The following is a 19,830-nucleotide window of genomic DNA, read 5'->3' as shown; positions in this document are numbered from 1 at the left end:
GCGTTTGACCCATGTGACCTTGAATATATGTTAAGGTCATTCATTTAAACACTTGGTAGTCCTTCATCCCAGCATGTAGCTGGTCAAATATCATTATCCTAGGCCTCTTGGATATTCAGAAGAAGTTGTGTAAAGATTTTTAAAAACAATTGACCCTGTGACCTTGAAAATGGATGAAGGTCATTTGTTTGAACAAACTTCGTAGCCCGTCCTCCCTGCATGCTACTGGCCAAATTGCATCACCTTGAAGCTTTTGGTTATTCAGAAAGTTGTTTAAAGATTATAACATATTTGACCCCTGTGACCTTGAATATTGGTGAAGGTCATTCATTTAATCACACTTGTTAGTCTTTGATCCCAACGTCCTTCTGACCAAATATTATCACCCTGGACATTTTGGTTACACAGAAGAAGTTGTTAAAAGTTTTTTAAGACAATTTACCCCTGTGACCTTCAATATTGGTGAAGGTCATTTGTTTGAACAAATTTGGTAGCCCTTCAACCCAACATCCTTCTGACCAAATTGCATCACCCTTGACCTTTTGGTTATACATAAGTTGTTCAAAGGTTTTACGGACAATTGAGCCCTGTGCCCTTGAATATGGGCGAAGGTCATTTGTTTGAACACAATTGGTAGCCCTTCATCCCTGCAAGCTACTGGCCAAATATCATCACCCTGAAGCGTTTGATCCATGTGACCTTGAATATATGTTAAGGTCATTCATTTAAACACTTGATAGTCCTTCATTCTAGCCCTTTACTGGCCAAATATCACTATTCTAGGCATCTTGGTAATTCAGAAGAAGTTGTGTAAAGATTTTTTAAGACAATTGACCCATGTGACCTTGAAAATGGACAAAGGTCATTTGTTTGAACAAACTTGGTGGCCTTTCATCCCAGCATGCTACTGGCCAAATATCAGCCTCGACATTTTAGTAATTCAGAAGAAGTCGTTTAAATGTTTTTTATACAATTGACTGCTGTGACCTTGAATAAGGGCGAAGGCCATTTGTTTAAACAAATTTCGTAGCGCATCCTCCCTGCATGCTACTGGCCAAATATCATCACCCTGAAGCTTTTGGTTATTCAGAAAGAAGTTGTTTAAAGATTATAGCCTATTTGACCCCTGTGACCTTGAATATAGGTGAAAGTCATTCATTTAAACAAATTTGGTAGCCCTTCATCCCAACATTCTTCTGACCAAATTGCATCACCCTTGACCTTTTGGTTATACATAAGTTGTTTAAAGGTTTTAGGGACAATTGAGTCCTGTGACCTTGAATATGGGCGAAGGTCATTTGTTTGAACACAATTGGTAGCCCTTCATCCCTGCATGCTACTGGCCAAATATCATCCCCCTGAAGCGTTTGACCCATGTGACCTTGAATATATGTTAAGGTCATTCATTTAAACACTTGGTAGTCCTTCATTCCAGCCTGTTATTGGCCAAATATCACTATTCTAGGCATCTTGGTTATTCAGAAGAAGTTGTGTAAAGATTTTTTAAGACAATTGACCCATGTGACCTTGAAAATAGATAGAGGTTATTTATTTTAACTAACCTGGTAGCCCTTCATCCCAGCATGTAGCTGGTCAAATATCATTATCCTAGGCCTCTTGGATATTCAGAAGAAGTTGTGTAAACATTTTTAAAAACAATTGACCCTGTGACATTGAAAATGGATGAAGGTCATTTGTTTGAACAAACTTCGTAGCCCGTCCTCCCTGCATGCTACTGGCCAAATTGCATCACCTTGAAGCTTTTGGTTATTCAGAAAGTTGTTTAAAGATTATAACATATTTGACCCCTGTGACCTTGAATATTGGTGAAGGTCATTCATTTAATCACACTTGTTAGTCTTTGATCCCAACGTCCTTCTGACCAAATATAATCACCCTGGACATTTTGGTTACACAGAAGAAGCTGTTTAAAGGTTTTTAGGACAATTTACCCTTGTGACCTTCAATATTGGTGAAGGTCATTTGTTTGAACAAATTTGGTAGCCCTTCAACCCAACATCCTTCTGACCAAATTGCATCACCCTTGACCTTTTGGTTATACATAAGTTGTTCAAAGGTTTTACGGACAATTGAGCCCTGTGCCCTTGAATATGGGCGACGGTCATTTGTTTGAACACAATTGGTAGCCCTTCATCCCTGCATGCTACTGGCCAAATATCATCACCCTGAAGCGTTTGACCCATGTGACCTTGAATATATGTTAAGGTCATTCAGTTAAACACTTGGTAGTCCTTCATTCCAGCCCTTTACTGGCCAAATATCACTATTCTAGGCATCTTGGTAATTCAGAAGAAGTTGTGGAAAGATTTTTTAAGACAATTGACCCATGTGACCTTGAAAATGGGCAAAGGTCATTTGTTTGAACAAACTTGGTGGCCTTTCATCCCAGCATGCTACTGGCCAAATATCAGCCTAGACATTTTAGTAATTCAGAAGAAGGCGTTTAAATGTTTTTAATACAATTGACCCATGTGACCTTGAAAATGGATAGAGGTTATTTATTTTAACTAACCTGGTAGCCCTTCATCCCAGCATGTAGCTGGTCAAATATCATTATCCTAGGCCTCTTGGATATTCAGAAGAAGTTGTGTAAACATTTTTAAAAACAATTGACACTGTGACCTTGAAAATGGATGAAGGTCATTTGTTTGAACAAACTTCGTAGCCCGTCCTCCCTGCATGCTACTGGCCAAATTGCATCACCTTGAAGCTTTTGGTTATTCAGAAAGTTGTTTAAAGATTATAACATATTTGACCCCTGTGACCTTGAATATTGGTGAAGGTCATTCATTTAATCACAATTGTTAGCCTTTGATCTCAACGTCCTTCTGACCAAATATAATCTCCCTGGACATTTTGGTTACACAGAAGAAGTTGTTTAAAGGTTTTTAAGACAATTTACCCCTGTGACCTTCAATATTGGTGAAGGTCATTTGTTTGAACAAATTTCGTAGCCCTTCATCCCAACATTCTTCTGACCAAATTGCATCACCCTTGACCTTTTGGTTATACATAAGTTGTTAAAAGGTTTTAGGGACAATTGAGTCCTGTGACCTTGAATATGGGCGAAGGTCATTTGTTTGAACACAATTGGTAGCCCTTCATCCCTGCATGCTACTGGCCAAATAGCAGCACCCTGAAGCGTTTGACCCATGTGACCTTGAATATATTTTAAGGTCATTCATTTAAACACTTGGTAGTCCTTCATTCCAGCCTGTTACTGGCCAAATATCACTATTCTAGGCATCTTGGTAATTCAGAAGAAGTTGTATAAAGATTGTTTAAGACAATTGACCCATGTGACCTTGAAAATAGATTAAGGTTATTTATTTTAACTAACCTTGTAGCCCCTCATCCCAGCATGTAGCTGGTCAAATATCATTATACTAGGCTTCTTGGATATTCAGAAGAAGTTGTGTTAAGACTTTTAAAGACAATTGACCCCTTTGACCTTGAATATTGGTGAAGGTCATTCATTTACACACATTTATTAGCCCTTTATCATCTCCCTTGACCTTTTGGTTATACAGAAGAAGTTGTTTAATGTTTTTTAAGACAATTACAATTGATAGCCCTTCATCCCTGCATGCTACTGGGCAAATTTCATCACCCTGAAGCTTTTGACCCCTGTGACCTTGAATATATGTCAAGGTCATTCATTTGAACAAACATAGTTGTCCTTTATTCTAGCATGTTACTGGCCAAATATCATTAACCTAGGCCTCTTGGTTATTTAGAAGATTTTTTATTTTATTTTTTTAAACAATGACTCCTGTGACCTTAAAAATGGATGAAGGTCATTCATTTGAACAAACTTGGTAGCCATTCATCCCAGCATGCTACTGGCCAAATATTATCACCCTATACATTTTGGTAATTCAGAAGAAGTCGTTTAAATGTTTTTAAGACAATGACCCCTGTGACCTTGGATATGGGTGGAGGTCATTTGTTTGAACAAAATTCGTAGCCCTTCATCCTTGCATGCTACGGCCAAATTTCATCACCGTGAAGCTTTTGGTTATACAGAAAGAAGTTGTTTAAAGATTAAAACATATTTGATCCCTGTAACCTTGAATATAGGTGAAGGTCATTCATTTAAACAAACTTGGTAACCCTTTATCCCAACATCCTTCCGACTTAATATCATCACCTTGGACCTTTTGGTTATTCAGAAGTTGATAAAAGTTTTTAACATATTTGACCCATGTGACCTTGAAAACAGGTAAAGGTCATGTATTTGAACAAAATCTGTAGCTCTTCGTTCCAGTTTACGTCTGGCCAAATATCATCACCCTATGCCTCTTGGTTATTAAGAAGAAGTTGTTTAAATTAAAATATTGACCCCTTGACGCCGCACCACGGCATAAGCTCACTTTGCCCTTTGGGCCAGGTAAGCTAAAATTTCGCTATTTTAGGTTTAAAATCAGATTAAGGCAGTTTAATATCTTTCTTATTGAGGTTAAGTGCTGCCTTAGCAGCTCTTTCTACTTTTTCATTTCCATTTATTCCGACATTGCCGGGAATCCGAATCAAGATCAGTCGACAGAAAACTAAAATTCTGTTTATACGAAGGGCAATATTGTGTACGAGATTGTTGTTTAAATTCCGGTTTTTGATACTTTGTTGTAGTAACAAAGAGTCGGAGCAGATAAAAGCTTTTTTTGTTTTATTATTTTCGATTTCATCCAAAGCTAGACGTAGTGCAGTTGCTTCAGCTGTGAGAATAGAGACATTATCAAGTAAACGGCAGGAAAAAGACACATCACCGACCTTAGAACTGTCGGTGTATAAATATCATGTGTAAAGGAAATCTTAAGATGTACTCTGAAAAAAATTCTTTTATTGAACCGGGTGAGTGCGAGATTTTTCATAATTGTGTAATTCTAAATTTATTTGGAGTAGCTGAAGTGTCCATGGTGGAATATCAGGTATATCATGTATTGTAGCAATGTCGACTGATTGTGGGTCTAAATTTGAAGATTCCAGTAATTTTTGAAACCGTACGCCAAAGGATGGGATTAATTTATCATTACGTTCGTAAAGGTGTGTATAATTTGAATTAAATACTGACTGTTTCAACGCTGAGGCTCGCGGCTTGTGAAGTATTCGACGTAAGTCGTTATAAACCAGGTAGGTAATTCTGTACAATGGTGCTCGAACGCATTCCACCTCTTAGCATATGTTTCCAAATCAGATGATAATAATAAGGATAAAACATGGTGTTCTGTCTGTTGTTAAAAGTTGAGAGGGATAAGGCACGCATCATATTATTTACCTGTCGAGGTTTAGCCAACATGTCATTTGTGATGTCACAGTATAACGTCACCGCTCAACCCATTATAATTTCAGTCAAGGGAGCGGGCTACTACTAATAGCATTTAAACGGGTAACATGCAGATCCGAATGCACAACCTAAAAATCGTGTCTAAAACCCTTTGAATAGTCGTAAATGCATTCATATATAAAACATTTGCTAAAGGATGAGTGTCTATAAGGCACTTTTTTGGGCCCTGGTATATTCGGATTTTCACCTCCTTAATTTGTTCAAAGATGTCCTTTTGTATCACATGCGCAAAAAATAAGGTACAAGTTTGACATAAAGTGCGTTTTATAGCTTATAAAGGGTGTCATGCAGGTTTAAATTCGATTAAGATGGAAAGGTATTTGGAATTGCCAAGTCTGAGATGTGTCCAGAAGCCATAACTCAGTATAAAACAAAAGGAAAGTGTGTAGTGATTATGAATTTTACGTAATTGTACTCAAAGGAGTCAAAATATAAATTAGAAAGGAAATTATTGAAAAAACAAAACACTTTTCATTTGAAAATGACCTAAAATACCCCCCTGACCTAACCCTCCGTTTTATTTAAATAATCCTTAAGTGACGATTGTCATTTTTCATTCTTTTATATATGCCTGTTTAATTTACACATGTTTTCAAAAACAGCAAATTATATTTATGATTTACCCTACCCCTTTTGGTATCCCCAAAATCCACTTTCAACTTTTACCTTAGTTTTTGCGCATACGATACAAAAGGACATCTTTAAACAAATGTTTATATCTAGAATATAAAGATATATACATATACATATATAAAATGTAATTCAAAATATGATTATTTATCTTCATTTTTTTGTTTGTTTGAAGGTTTCACGTCGTCGACACAGCCAATGTCATATGAAGGTGGGTGCCTAGGGAGACGCCGCCGGAAAGAAAGGAATTACAGGGGAGTGAGTAAAGGAAACAGATCTCAAGTCAAGTGCCGCATTGTGAACTGAAAATCATTTTCAGATTCTTCATTGTCTGGTAAGCGGAACTTTCAGAGGGAAGCCATCGCAAGGGTTCCAAGATTTCACCACTTTTAAAACATGCAGTTTGATACAGCAGGCTAATTTGTACCCCCTAACCTGCAGGGATCGTACAGGTTGCGAAAAATTGAAAAAGAATTGTTGATTGCATGACGAGACAGTTTATGAGTTATTTAAACGTATCACCCTCTGCAAATTTGGGAAAATTTGTTGTATAAAACTCGATGGTTATTATTCTTGCGTTGCTGATTAGGTTTTTTTGGGACCTATGTCATAAAAAGTAAAAAGAAATGTCGTGTTGTATTGAAAAAGGTAATTGTTAATGAAGTTTTAATTAACATTAAAGAATTAAAGAATTGTCTAAATCCTATTCCGTGATAATACTGATAAGATAAACTCTGCTTGCAAATTAAGACAGCTCCATCGTTTGACCGTTACGTGCGCGTTTAAATTTGAAGCTTTATAATAAAAATATATATATATATATATAAAACAAGAAATGAATTATAAATGTTCTATCTATTCAAAGTATTTTTTAAATTATTATCTCCTTTCTATTTAACAGACTTTGCCGATACACTGAATCTAAGAATCGTAAAATTATGCATGCATTAAATATTCTTGGTAAAGAGTTATATGGGTCTCTCCTTGCTGCTTTGATTTTGGAAACTTCGCTTTGATATACAACTATGTTTAGATGATTTCCTTTTGCATGACGTAATATCCGGATGTTGTCTCTCTAGACAATTCATTTGCACCAAATTTTTGCTGCACAGACGTTGGAAATAGGAGTCATATATAAAGCATCCAGAAATAATCACTGCAACTGCATGATGTCGTAGAAGCGGCTAATGTTGTGTCAACCTAAAGAATCGTCATAACAACACTAGGATGGCATTAATGTCTACAGTTTTCTCACTTACTGTCAGTTCGGCGGTGTCTAGGCATCCGTGTCTATGTGACCTTAGCTGTTGCGATGACGTGAAACGAACAAATCATTCTTGCAAGCTACTACTTACCACATGTTTATGTAGACTTCATGGCTCCTGAAAACTATTTGATCAGCATGACATTAAATCCAGATGCACATACTTACATGAGGTATATTCTTGCTGTTCCACTTCAGGTGTATTATACGCAGATTTGAACTCCCAGTTTTCCAAACCTGAATATCAATGCATCAATGCAGATATCTTAATATGTTTCGAATAGACAAGAGGAGAGAAAATGCAGAAAATACACTGGTAAAGATATAGTCAACTTCCACCGGACTTTGTTTTAACAAATAAGTATGTAAAAATGGTTTAATCGTCAATAAGGTTTTGTATGACAAATACCAAAGTTTCAAGAAATATAGCCACTGAAAGACATCAGATGATTTACTTAGCCACTGGAATTCCCGGAATCAAACTAGAATTGTCGCATATGGGCTAACTAATACCCCCACATTCCGGCTGTAGGGGCTTATTTTAAAAAAAACTAGGTAAAAATACCTTTTCGTTTCGTTTTTATTAAATACTCCTCTCTAAACAAGTATAATTCATGTCCAGTATTACAGTTGAATAACATTTGTTATAACATGATGACATGCACGTACAGATACGGTTGGTTCAATGTTACAGAAAGAAAACTAGAAAATGTCTGTAAGACATAAATGCCCCCGCTTATGGATGGGGCGCGACGCGACAAGACGGGACGGGATTGGACGGACATGGGCAACACTAAATGCCCCCTCATTTTATGGCGGGGGCATAAAAAGGGATAATTGACGATTTACATTTACATGAAACAAAACGCGACCTAACGTTGATTGCGTAGCGGAACATCCTTAAATGACTGTAGCTTTTAATAGAACGTTAAACAAAATAAAACCAAACATACCAAACTCTACAATCTGAGAACCGCCCTTTATATAATCTCTAACGTAAAGGAAATTGTGAGATGTACTATCAAAGGGAATCTTTGTACTGAACCTGCAGATTGTGGTTTGGTTTGCATTGTGTGTGTACTTAAGGTGATATGTTCGTAAATTATTTCATTCTTGTGATAGCGCAGATCTTTAAGGTTCAACAAGCCTCCCTAAAAGATGTAATAGTCACCCCAGCTTTCAACCCTCTGGCAAGTCATATTCAAAGACCCAAATCACAAATCGGAATACATATATGTAAATTAAATGTATTGACCTTGTACATAAGCTATTAAAAAGGTACATAACCAGGTTAACGTAGTCAATATTAAAGCATTAAGGTTGATGTCGTCATCAAAATAGCTCACCAGACTTGTCAATCTCTTTATGTTCTATTTCTATGAAGACTTCAGCCTTAGTGCCTTATTGTCGACTACGTTAACATGGCTATGCATTTTTGTAGCCAATGAATAGGTTCAATATATACAAATTCCCAAACGTTCACAAATTAATACAACAAAAGGTTACAGCAGATATTTTCTTCAGTCAATCGTTGACCTGCAGGGATGAACCGCAAGAGTATGCGATGCATTGTGTGCAATACTTATTCCTGGCTGCCGAATTGTCTTTGATTGGATTTAAGTATAAGACCCATTTTTATTGATAATGGGTTTAAACTGTAAACCTGGATTTTTCAGTAGTTTTTTGAAATCGCAAACGATATAATTATTTCCGCATTACGTATGAAAAAGTGTGTAAAAATAGGCAAAATTGTTGACTGCAAATATTGATTTTCTAGATTTCCTTCTCACTAGGTTGGTTTAGTTTTATTTTGTTGAATGTCCTATGAACATTTAAGGTCATTTAATCACGTGCCTCCATGTGTGTTGTATAAACGTATATTTGTGTACGTGTGCCGAAGACAAAGTATGTTGGTGTAATTGTCTCCTTGTGATAGCGCGGATCGAATGCCGGATCCCCTCCTTAACGCAGCATTTAGGAGGTTCGTTAGTCTAGTGGTAGGACGCCGGGGTCGTGACCAAAGGGTTACGGGTTCGAGTCACGGCACGGCACTGTGTTGTATCTTTGAGTAAGATACTTTACTCAGCGTGTTTCAGTTTACTCAACTGTAAATGAGTACGTGGTTGGGCAGTGCTAAAATTGTTAAATGCTGTCTGTGAGCGCCGAAATGGTAGCACCTGCTGTATGCTCCCCAGGGAGTTGATAAATATATTGGCTGGTTACAAAGGCCTTATAACCACGGATAATAATTTGTAAACCGCTTTGAGACTACCTACAAACTAGGCTGTAATAAAGCGATATATGAGAACCTCGAATTATTATTTTTATTATTATTATTAAGGCAACAACTGATTATAACTGTAAAGGAAACCATAGAGATCATTTCGTTCTTCGATCAGGGACTAATGCGCGTATGCAACCGTATCTAATTCGAGATGGAGCCACTGATGATGAATTGGATCACGCATCTGATTTCTAAATGACGATTAGAATCTGTGAGCGATATTGACGCTGTATTAGATCAAAAGGAAATCAAAGAAAACAATTAAATATATGTTTCAGATATTATGTTGGACACCGGAGTAATAAGTCCGCTCAAAGTGGCACATGTATCAATTTAAAAACATATTTCGCACATTATATATCAGTAACGATAGATATGGAAAATCGTTTACTTTCATCGTCCATCAGTAGCCCGGGTTTCTTGCGCAGTTTTGTTGTTGTACATATATTGTGCCACATTATTAAATGCTTTGCATTCCCACAACAGTTTACTTCATTTGTAGATACTACCTTGTCATAGTTAAGCATTGGAGATATCTACCCTTGGTTACGCTCCTTTTCTTTCCGCCTAGTTTGATCCGTTTAAAAAATCCCAGAATTTTTTTCATGAATCCTGCAACATACGAACATATATTTTAAGTTTTGTAAATACTAAAGGTGTTAGGTTCGAAACAGATAATATTGCAGAAAATATAGGTTCAGCTTCGATGGTACCTGGTTGAATATCTGGTTTACATAGAGTTCTGATCAACTACGTATTAGATAAATAACATAGTCACTCGTACAACCCTTAACCTACAACCAAAAGATATTAAACTGCCTTTTTTTCTGATTTTAAACCTTCTATAACAAAATGTATTTTAACGATTTGTCAAAATAAATGGTCTGAAGAATTAAACAGCAAGTTATTTGCAATAAGGCCATATCTACATCACACATGGCCATATTTTGCGTAAAAAAGACCAGCCTTATTGCCATGCATGCGATCAACCATACAGTCAAACACTTTATGATTGAATGCGCCGATTTCAAACAAATACGTGACAGATTTTATGATACACCGTCTTTGAAAAGATTATTCGATGCAGTTTCTGTGCAATTAATATATGACTATTTACACTCTATTGATCTTTACAATAAAATATGATATATTGAGCAGTCAATTTGTTCGATATTGATGTATTTCTTTAATCCTTTACATATTTAAGCTAATAACGTTTGGTTTGATGTGTTTATTTTCTTGAATGTCTCTTTTTACAGTTTGGTTTTATTATGTTTAACGTCCTATTAACAGCTAAGGTAATTTAAGGACGTGCCTCCATTTGTGTAGTTTATGCGTGCTTGCGTGTGTGTATGCAGGAGACAGGGTATGTTGGTGTGCTTGCCCCCCTGTGATAGCGCGGATCTGATGCCGACTTTATTGTGCTATTTCATTGAAATACCATGCCGAAGGCACCAAGCACAGCAATCCACCCGGTCACATTATACTGAGAACGGATGAACCAGTTGTTGCCATTCCCCTTAATGTTGAACATTAAACAGGGAATAACAACTTCCATTTTTAAGGACTTTGGTATGTCCCGGCCTGAGGACAAATAAAACCCATTGCCTTCCTTACCTGGGCTAACGCTCAACATTTAAGCCAAACGTGAGGTGTTGCCAACCAAGGCGCTAGTAAATGAAAAGAAGTTAGAAGTAGAAAGAAAGATAAAGATCCAAAATATTGTAATGGGCGCAGCAGATTTATTTTGTTCGCTTTTCCGATTACCACATTAGTCGCCTCCTACGATACATGCAGTGGGTAGGCCTAAATATTTCAATTCCTTCTCAAGTTGGACTCAAAGCAACTAACAAATGTAACCTGTTTCATTTGCCGATGAATTTGACCAGATTAACATTGCCTGTGCGTATGATTTTGCCAAGGGAGATAACATTTGTTATTGAAGCAACAATAGAAATTGTTCAAACAACCAAAAACGATCAACCAGCAAAAAATTATCAGCTCACGGTTACTAGCGGTATTGACAAGTCATGTACTGCCCTAGAAATTCTCCCATTCCGCCTTGTGCAACCTCCGGTACAAATCGAAAACAACTCAGGAGTTTGTTACAAATGACTGATATGGGTCACAGCACACATAAACAATCATATAAATGTATGTTTATGTGTGCTGTGACCCATATCAGTATGGCATATGTGTATAAATGTATGTTTATGTGTTGTGACTCATATCTGATCAGCAGTATAGCATTTCAGACATTTGTAACGAACCACTGTGGTAGATCCATGTGGTCCCGTCTTATATGATATACAGTCGAACAGCCATATCAAGCTACGTTTGGTTTCCTGTCTAATTCGACATTCAATTACAGAAGGTTCACATTCCAGAAGATGAAAAACCTCGGAAATTTAGCGGCTCTCCACTCTTGAGCTAGTAAAAAGATGGCTGCCGTAGACTCGCAGCTGAGCATGTGCACCGCGTCTAGACATTGTTCTCCTATTTGATATCCTATAAATTTATCAACAAAAATTAAATGACATCAGAAATATGGTTTTGTTTCTACATAATTTGGCATATCAACGTACACCATCATGTTGTATGATGGTCTTTCAATGACGGACTTTATTTTTTTACATTACGTCAATACGTCGACTTGCACAAGCTCCAGAACCTGGGACAAATGATCAGAATTGACTCCTCAAGTTTCAATTATTGAGAGAAAAAAACGTTGATTCAAATATAAGGATTGAATCTTGCTTTGGTCGATTTCATGGGGTGATTAAATTTGTTTCAAGACCAACTCAATTCATCACGCCATGAAATCGACCAAAGCAAGATTCAATCCTTAAATGATTCGCATTGTCGAAGGGCCGTTAATCAATACAAAAACAAATACGACCAATTGTATGCAGGCTCTTATCGGCCAGTTTATTTTGATCGTCCTCACTTAGTTTGCACATCATGTAACGTTGTAAGATCCCACAAAAGTGTAATATTAACATAATTCATAATTATTTCATACCAACCTTTCGATTGTCGTTGTTCATCCAAACCTGGCGAGGATGCATAACCTGCTGGAATGTAAAATATATTTTTATTTGTGTACATATCATCTGGAATACATGCGCACACTGAGAAATGTATATTAAAGTGTGTTTATACTGAAATATATATGACAATAGTAAATATATCGGGTATTCGCCAATTTAGTTTGATCGTTTTCACATAGTTTGCACATCATGTAATGTTGTACGATCCCTCAAATGTACTATTAGCATTTACACCGATTCTTCTCATTATTATTATTCTTTCTTCTTCTTCCGCTTTCCGCCGTTAAGGTTTCCGACACTTTTCTCAGAAACTATCGGACGGAACTTAATGAAACTTAACACAATTGTTCATCATGGTCAGGGTGTGTGCAAATGACCTTTTATTTTCAAATCGGTGAACCAAGATGGCCGCCATGGCCTCTGTTTGGTCGAAATTTAGAAATTGTTCCATTTTATTGAAAATTGGTATAAGGGGACTGCGAATTCAACCACATGGGTTTCGTTGTCATAGCAACCACACGGAGGCTTCTGATTGGTCGAAATTTAGATATTGTTCGTTTTAATGGAAATTGGTATATGGGTATTAGGGGACTACAAATTAAGCCGCATAGGCCGCCACCATCTCGGATTGGTCAAAAATAAATGTTGGTCTATATTGCTCCAATGTCATATGTATGTCTATTTTTGCACTGCGAACATAACTGCGGGGGTTTGGGGGACTTCTGTAATGATCCCCCATTACAATTAGTACTTGTTTGTAATGATTTAATACCCACCTTTTGACTGTCGTTGTTCACCCAAACCTGGCGATAATGCAGTACCTGCTTGATGTATAATATATATTTATTTGTGTATATCATCTGGAATATTTGGGCACACTGAGAAACTGAGAATGTTTTTAATAGTGTTTATACTGAAATTTATTTGACAACAGTTATAACATCAAGTATATGAATTAATTTCATGCACTCTGAGGTAAATCATATATGAAATCACATTCATGAAGAAAAAGTCCCTCTTTTAAGATTGTTATCTCTTTTTCCCAAGAATCATAAGACAGGTCTTTCTCTTAGGTCCCCCCTTTCCACATTTAGTACTTAGCTAGTAAATAGGTCAAATGACAGCATCACCCTCAAAGAACAATGTCATACACAGCAGTATGAAGCTTTGATCAAAAGTTACAATAAGGTGCATGTACTGTTAAACATGACTCAGTCCAACAGATGAATGCAGAGAAAATACCAATTTTACTTAAAACCTTTAAAGATGGTACGATGGTGGGCGTCAGGAACCCTCTTACGGATCTCTTGTTTGTGTATCATAACTAAACAGTAACATGCTTATTGAGTAATTCATTGAAATGTTACATCCTGCCGTAGAAAAAGGTTGATTCAAACTTGAAATCACTGATAGGGCCACATCCCTGTAGGTCGGAGATAAAGAAAAGACAACGCCTGCTTTTGTAACACACCACTGCAGTCCCAGGACTAGTACCAACAATGTAACTTTAAAATGATAGTTTCTTTTTCCTGCTAAACGTTCAGCTTGAGCTAATCGCTAAAACTCGTTAACATATTGTCTGTATAATGTGTCCGGCTGAAATATGTTGCTTGGTGGCGTCGGCATGGTATAACAGTGAGATATCACTCGAAATCGACATCAGATCTGCGCTTTCACAGGAAGGCAAGTACATTAATATATTTTCTCTAGAGCACATCAACGCATATGTGACACGACCTTTGAGGAACAAATTATGTAAAGCACTTAACCCAATAAAACTAGTATCAATGGTAACTTCAATGGATTGCAAAACAAAACAAAACGACAACATTTTCAAAAATGCTACCATTTCGTATGTTGGTACAGAAATACGATTATCGATGAGTTGGATATCAAAAGCTTCTACAGGTTCGGGGAAAGAATGGACTTTTATCACACTGAATTTGGTAGAGCAAACTCATTTCAATCCCTAAATAGTGTCAGGGGTTTTCTTCCTTTTATACTACCAAGACGACGCCCAAGAAACCAAAATTATTCTGCTGGCCTCATGGCAACCCTTTGAAAAATATTCTTTCCTTTCTGAATTTCCCTACATTTTCCTTTCGGTGTTGTTTCCCTAGGCGCCCGTCTTCATGTTATCGAAGACGTCCAACTCCAATCAAGCATCGAATAACACTAATATTTTTTTCAACTGGAACACCTTACTTGGCAATGCCTCGCATTTGGCCTTTGTCTTTATTTGCCCCATCATCAGCGGACTCGTTTGCAAACCAATCATTGTAATAATAATGTTCAATATTACCGAAATAGTTAATGTATCAATTATATGAAAATATGTATGCTTATTGGAAAGGAAAACCATTTGATTTCGTGATTCTTACGGTGGACAGGTGCAGCCTCATCATCCTCATATATAGAATCGGAACTGATGTTGGTTTGCGAATAGGGTCGTTCTGGAATGTCACTGAACCCGAAATTCCATGATTTCCATCGATTTGGTCTATACATCTGTTGTGTATGATAGCATTTCAGCAGCAATCTGCAAAATATATTTGACATCGAATACTAGTAAGACATATCAATAAAAGCAAAGTGTCATGCACCGTTTAAAAATAACCGCCGTTGGGGGACAGTTTCTTCACCATCAATGTTATTATTTACATTCAACTGATTTATACTAAAAAATATGGTATCCTGTTCTACAACAATTTCGTTTGCTTTTGAGTTTTGTTTTGTCTTCTATACTTTTAAAACCGTAGTTAACGTTTGGAGTATTCCTTGTTGTGAACGTCTATTTTTAGTGTTGATAGTCCCTTAATGAATTAAATGAAGATGTCCCGTAAATCAACATGGGCCTTAACGGTCACCTGCTATATTTATACAGAGAGTTGATTTTGTTTTTAACATGAACAGAAATATTATTCAAAGTGACAAAAAACAATAAAACCACCTTATTCAATATCTAGCATACAGATATAAGGCTAAAAAGTATTTGAAACTAGCACCTCTGATTCTAAACAAGGAAAATGAAGAAATATAAGCACACTGACTCCTTTGGGCCCCACCCTACAGCCCTTGGGGGTAGGGCTGGCTCAACATTTTCAAAGTATCAAACTGTCAACTCAAGGTTATACTTCCAATCAAGTTATTAACATGTAATATTCAAAGTTTCATTTGCCATTATAAACCATAATAAAGTCGCTCCTTCCCCGGGGGCTAAACGTGAGACCCCAGGGTCATGAAATTCACAATGTTGGTAAAGCGCCTTAAGACCCTTCCATCTATGAAGAGTATTTGATTCTACCATATCTTTGTTTTGAGAAGAAGATTTTTGAAATTTCAGTCAATTCATCCCTTTTTGGCCCCACCCATCAGCCCCGGGGGGTCATTCAGGGCTCATATGTGCATACTATCAAACTGCTACCTAATACTGATAATGCTAACCTAAATTGAATTACTTCCAATGGAAATTAAACAAATGGAGGTCCAAATTGTGATTTCCTTCTATAAACTATAGTAAAGTTTACCCCCTCCCCAGGGGGAAACGTGACACCCCAGGGTCAAGAAATTCACAATTTTGGTAAAGCACCTTAAGACCCTTCCATCTATGAAGAGTATTTGATTCTACCATATCTAGATCTGGAGAAGAAGATTTTTTTAAATTGTAGTCAATTTGACCCTTTTTTGCCCCGCCCCTCAGGCCCCTGGGGTCTTGGGACTAAACCGGCAACTATTTTTGTTAACCTTTGTCCATGGAAGGTTCATGCAAACTTCATTGAAATTGGTTCAGGGTTTTTTGAGAAGAAGTCGAAAATGTAAATTGTTTACGGACGCACGACGGACGACGGACGACGCCGAACAAAAGGCGATCGCAATAGGTCACTTGAGACTTTGTCTGCTAAACGTTCAGCATTTATGGTTAACCCGTTGTCAGTATAATGTGACTGGTTTTGATATCGTGCTGGTTGCTTACAGATGGGTATTCATTGCGGAAGAGATAATGTAAGGAGACAGATACAGCAATGTACCCTGCCTCAAGGACAATAGAATACAATTAATATACGAGGTCTGTCAATATATGAATTTGCTACTGATAGGACGCTGGACAAAACAAATCGGTTGTGTATCCCCATTGCATCCTGATACACCGACATACCCTTCCCTCAGCACACATGCGTTATACAAACGGAGGCACGTCCTTGAGTGACTTAAGCTGTTGATAGGATGTTAAACAAAATAAAACTAAACTAATCCTTGCATCCATCTTCATACCATATTTGATGTTACGAACATTGGTCATACTTTGTTTATCTGTCTCACAACTCGGTATGTATAATTAAGGTTTGGTTTTATAGAGCTTGACATCCTTTCAACAGCTAAGGTCATTCAGTCTGTGTGTTCTGAAGGTGTGTATGTGTGCCGGAGGCAGGGCATGTTGGTGGCATTGCCTCCTTTTGATAGCGCGGATCTGAAGCCGACTGTATAGTGCTATCTCAATGAAATACCATACTGAAGGTTTGGTTTGGTTCGGATTGTGTAACGTCCTATCAACAACACTATGCACTGCCTCCTGCGCACCCACAACACACTTGATAGGACGTTTGACAAAATAAAACCAAACTATCATTTAGTATCATGCGGGAAATCCTCAACTGAAATCTTGTACATTAACTTCAAACTCGAAATTTCATATTTGCCACTATGGCAAATGTCATTGTATAAGAAGAACTCAATAAATATATACATAATGCTAAAACGTTGCAAATCGTACATAATACTTAATAAGTCTATGAGGAATACTCCCATTTAGGTAAGTGATATTTTTAAAGGGGAACAAACATATAAAATTGAAAAAGGTCCCTCCGATTACTTACTTAGAGAGAGAGAGAAATAGCTCTAAAAAGTCCAAATCCAAGATGACCACCTGTCGGCCTTTTTGTTTTTCAATCAGTCTCAAAAGTAAACATGCACAACGAGACACAAAAGGGATCGTTAATATTATATTTAGGAAAGACTTTTGCAGTACTTCACGAGAAAAAGCGATAACCAACCTTAAATGTCAAAATCCAAGATGGCTATGTTGTTAGTCCGATCAGTCTCGAAGGTAAAAAATGCACAAAAAAATAACTAGGGAAACTTAATTTGCGTAAGATCCCGCAAATACTAAAGTGTCATTAATAACTCGTACAACCGTATCTTATTTGGAATAAGTTTATTTTACCATGATGTCGAGCTCGTCCTATTAACAGCTAAGGTCTTTAAGGGACGTGCATCCATGTGTGTTATGTATGCATGCATGTGTTTATGTGTGCCGGAGATAGGATATGTTGGTGTACTTGCTGTCACGCAAGCATGTATATTTTGGTTGATATATTGTATTTAGTATTTTTTACGGAGTTAATATAGTGTATGTTATCATTTATAACCGGGGTTGTAAATGTTTACTGAACATCCATTGTTAGGTTTTTGGTAGTATTTTTGTACTATGGCGTTAATCTAATAGGGAAATTGCGAGGTGAACTTTGATGTATTTTTCGGGAGACCTGCCGGTTGTCATACCGTTTGAAGGAGTGATGTTATTGATAGCACTAAGGTAGTGACTGAGCATTCTCCGCCCTATATGTTTTGGGCATTCAGTGATGGTTTCTATGACGGTAGGCTCCTCTAGCTCACGTGAAGGAATGTAGCAAACATAGAAGGGTTAACGGTAAAGCTATTGAGCGGAAGTGATAGCCGTATGTTCTCGAGCACGTGTTTGAGTTATCTCGTCGAGTGCTTTATAACTAGTTACAATGTATCTCACGCGAATGTGGAGTGCGTTCGAGCTTTAGACAGGGTCATTTTGTACTGTATATTTCACTAAATTTTAGTAAAACTTAGAAACCCACCTGCCGCCACGTGTCGTGTTATACTGGTAGGTTTGAATGTACAATAAACGTGCGAAATCTATATCTGCCTAAGTTGTTTGTGTCACCAATCTGTGCTTCCTAAATACTATTTCATACTTTATTTACAATCCATGGAACCTGCAAGCGATAGCGGCAGTCGAACCCGAGTGTGTAGGTAACGTTCGTTACAATTGGCGCCCACGTAGGGACCCGTTCGTTACAATATCACACTTGAATGTCACACAAGTGTTACAAAAGACAAGTTAAGACACTATAATAGTGTAATGTACATAAATGCTAATGTAGCAAAGTGTACTTTACAGTATATACACTAATATAGTGTGAATTAAAAAGAGACAACGAAGTCATAAATAGAAACAGAGCTATAATTATTGTAAAAAAATAGTGATCTTTTAAATTATGGAGCTCAAATCTAAAATAAATATCAATTATATAATAATTATATTACTGAAGTATATTAAATTAAACTAGTACTAATTGTAACGGATGGCCGTTACAGAAGTCCCCCAACGACCCCTGTTGGACTTAGGCAAAATCAGACAACAGCTAAATTGCGACCAATAAGAGGACTCCATTTTGTTTCCATTTCAACTGAGCTGTTCAAAACTGTTACCATTGTGTTTTGCATCCCTTAAAACACCTATGCACCAATTCTGGGCAGAATCAGACAACATTTAAATTTCGACCAATCAGAGGGCCAAATTTCGTTACCATGGCAACTGAGTTGTTCGAAAGTGTTACGATTGTGTTTGGCATCGCTTAAAACCCCTTTTCCTTATTTTGGACAGAATCAGACAACTTCTAAAGTTCGACCAATCAGAGGCCTCCATTTCGTTATCATGGTAACTGAGCTTTTCGAAATTGTTACCATTGTGTTCGGCATCACTTAAAACCCTTATGTACCGATTCCGGGGACAATCAGACAACATCTATATTTAGACCAATCAGAACCCAGTATATGATGGCCATTTTGTCAAATTAGAAATCAAATGTCGCAGTTGAGTTTGCAATGCCATATTACACATTCATACAAAATTTGAACTAAATCGAACTACAACGGAGCTTCGACCAATCAGTAACCAGTATATGGCATCCATTTTGTTTAATTAGAAAACGGATGTCATAGTTGTGTTTGCGGTACCATCATACACCTACATGCCAAATTTGGAATGCATTGGAAAATATCTATAAAACATGTAAAATAGGATAGGTGACATTGGCTAACCTTAGCGAACACCTTTAGAAATTTTAAATTCCCAAAAATTTCAAAAATTCATAGCGGCCATCTTGGACTTCCGGTCGAGATAAAAATAGCTTGTTGCACACCT

At 37.1% G+C, this 19,830-nt stretch overlaps 1 protein-coding gene across 2 annotated transcripts in view; it reads right to left on the bottom strand.

Annotated features, from left to right (window-relative positions):
* The window catches only part of LOC110454497, a 63,546-nt gene that overhangs the window by 20,923 nt on the left and 22,793 nt on the right, over positions 1-19,830 (bottom strand). The window contains exons 2-6 of one of the 2 annotated variants that reach the window (XM_021504012.1): positions 14,975-15,132; positions 13,370-13,414; positions 12,570-12,617; positions 10,084-10,155; positions 7,428-7,496 (exon numbers count right to left, since the gene is read on the bottom strand). In XM_021504012.1, the coding sequence (XP_021359687.1) occupies positions 7,428-7,496; positions 10,084-10,155; positions 12,570-12,617; positions 13,370-13,414; positions 14,975-15,101 (361 nt within the window). In that variant the 5' untranslated portion in view covers positions 15,102-15,132. The remainder of the gene's footprint in view (positions 1-7,427; positions 7,497-10,083; positions 10,156-12,569; positions 12,618-13,369; positions 13,415-14,974; positions 15,133-19,830) is intronic. The other variant, XM_021504013.1, reaches the window with a different exon arrangement.

The sequence above is a fragment of the Mizuhopecten yessoensis genome, unplaced genomic scaffold (assembly GCF_002113885.1).
Source record: "Mizuhopecten yessoensis strain PY_sf001 unplaced genomic scaffold, ASM211388v2 scaffold7901, whole genome shotgun sequence".
NCBI lineage: Eukaryota > Metazoa > Mollusca > Bivalvia > Pectinida > Pectinidae > Mizuhopecten > Mizuhopecten yessoensis.
Note: the sequence above shows the minus strand (reverse complement) of the source record. Positions and strands in the feature narration are given on the sequence as shown.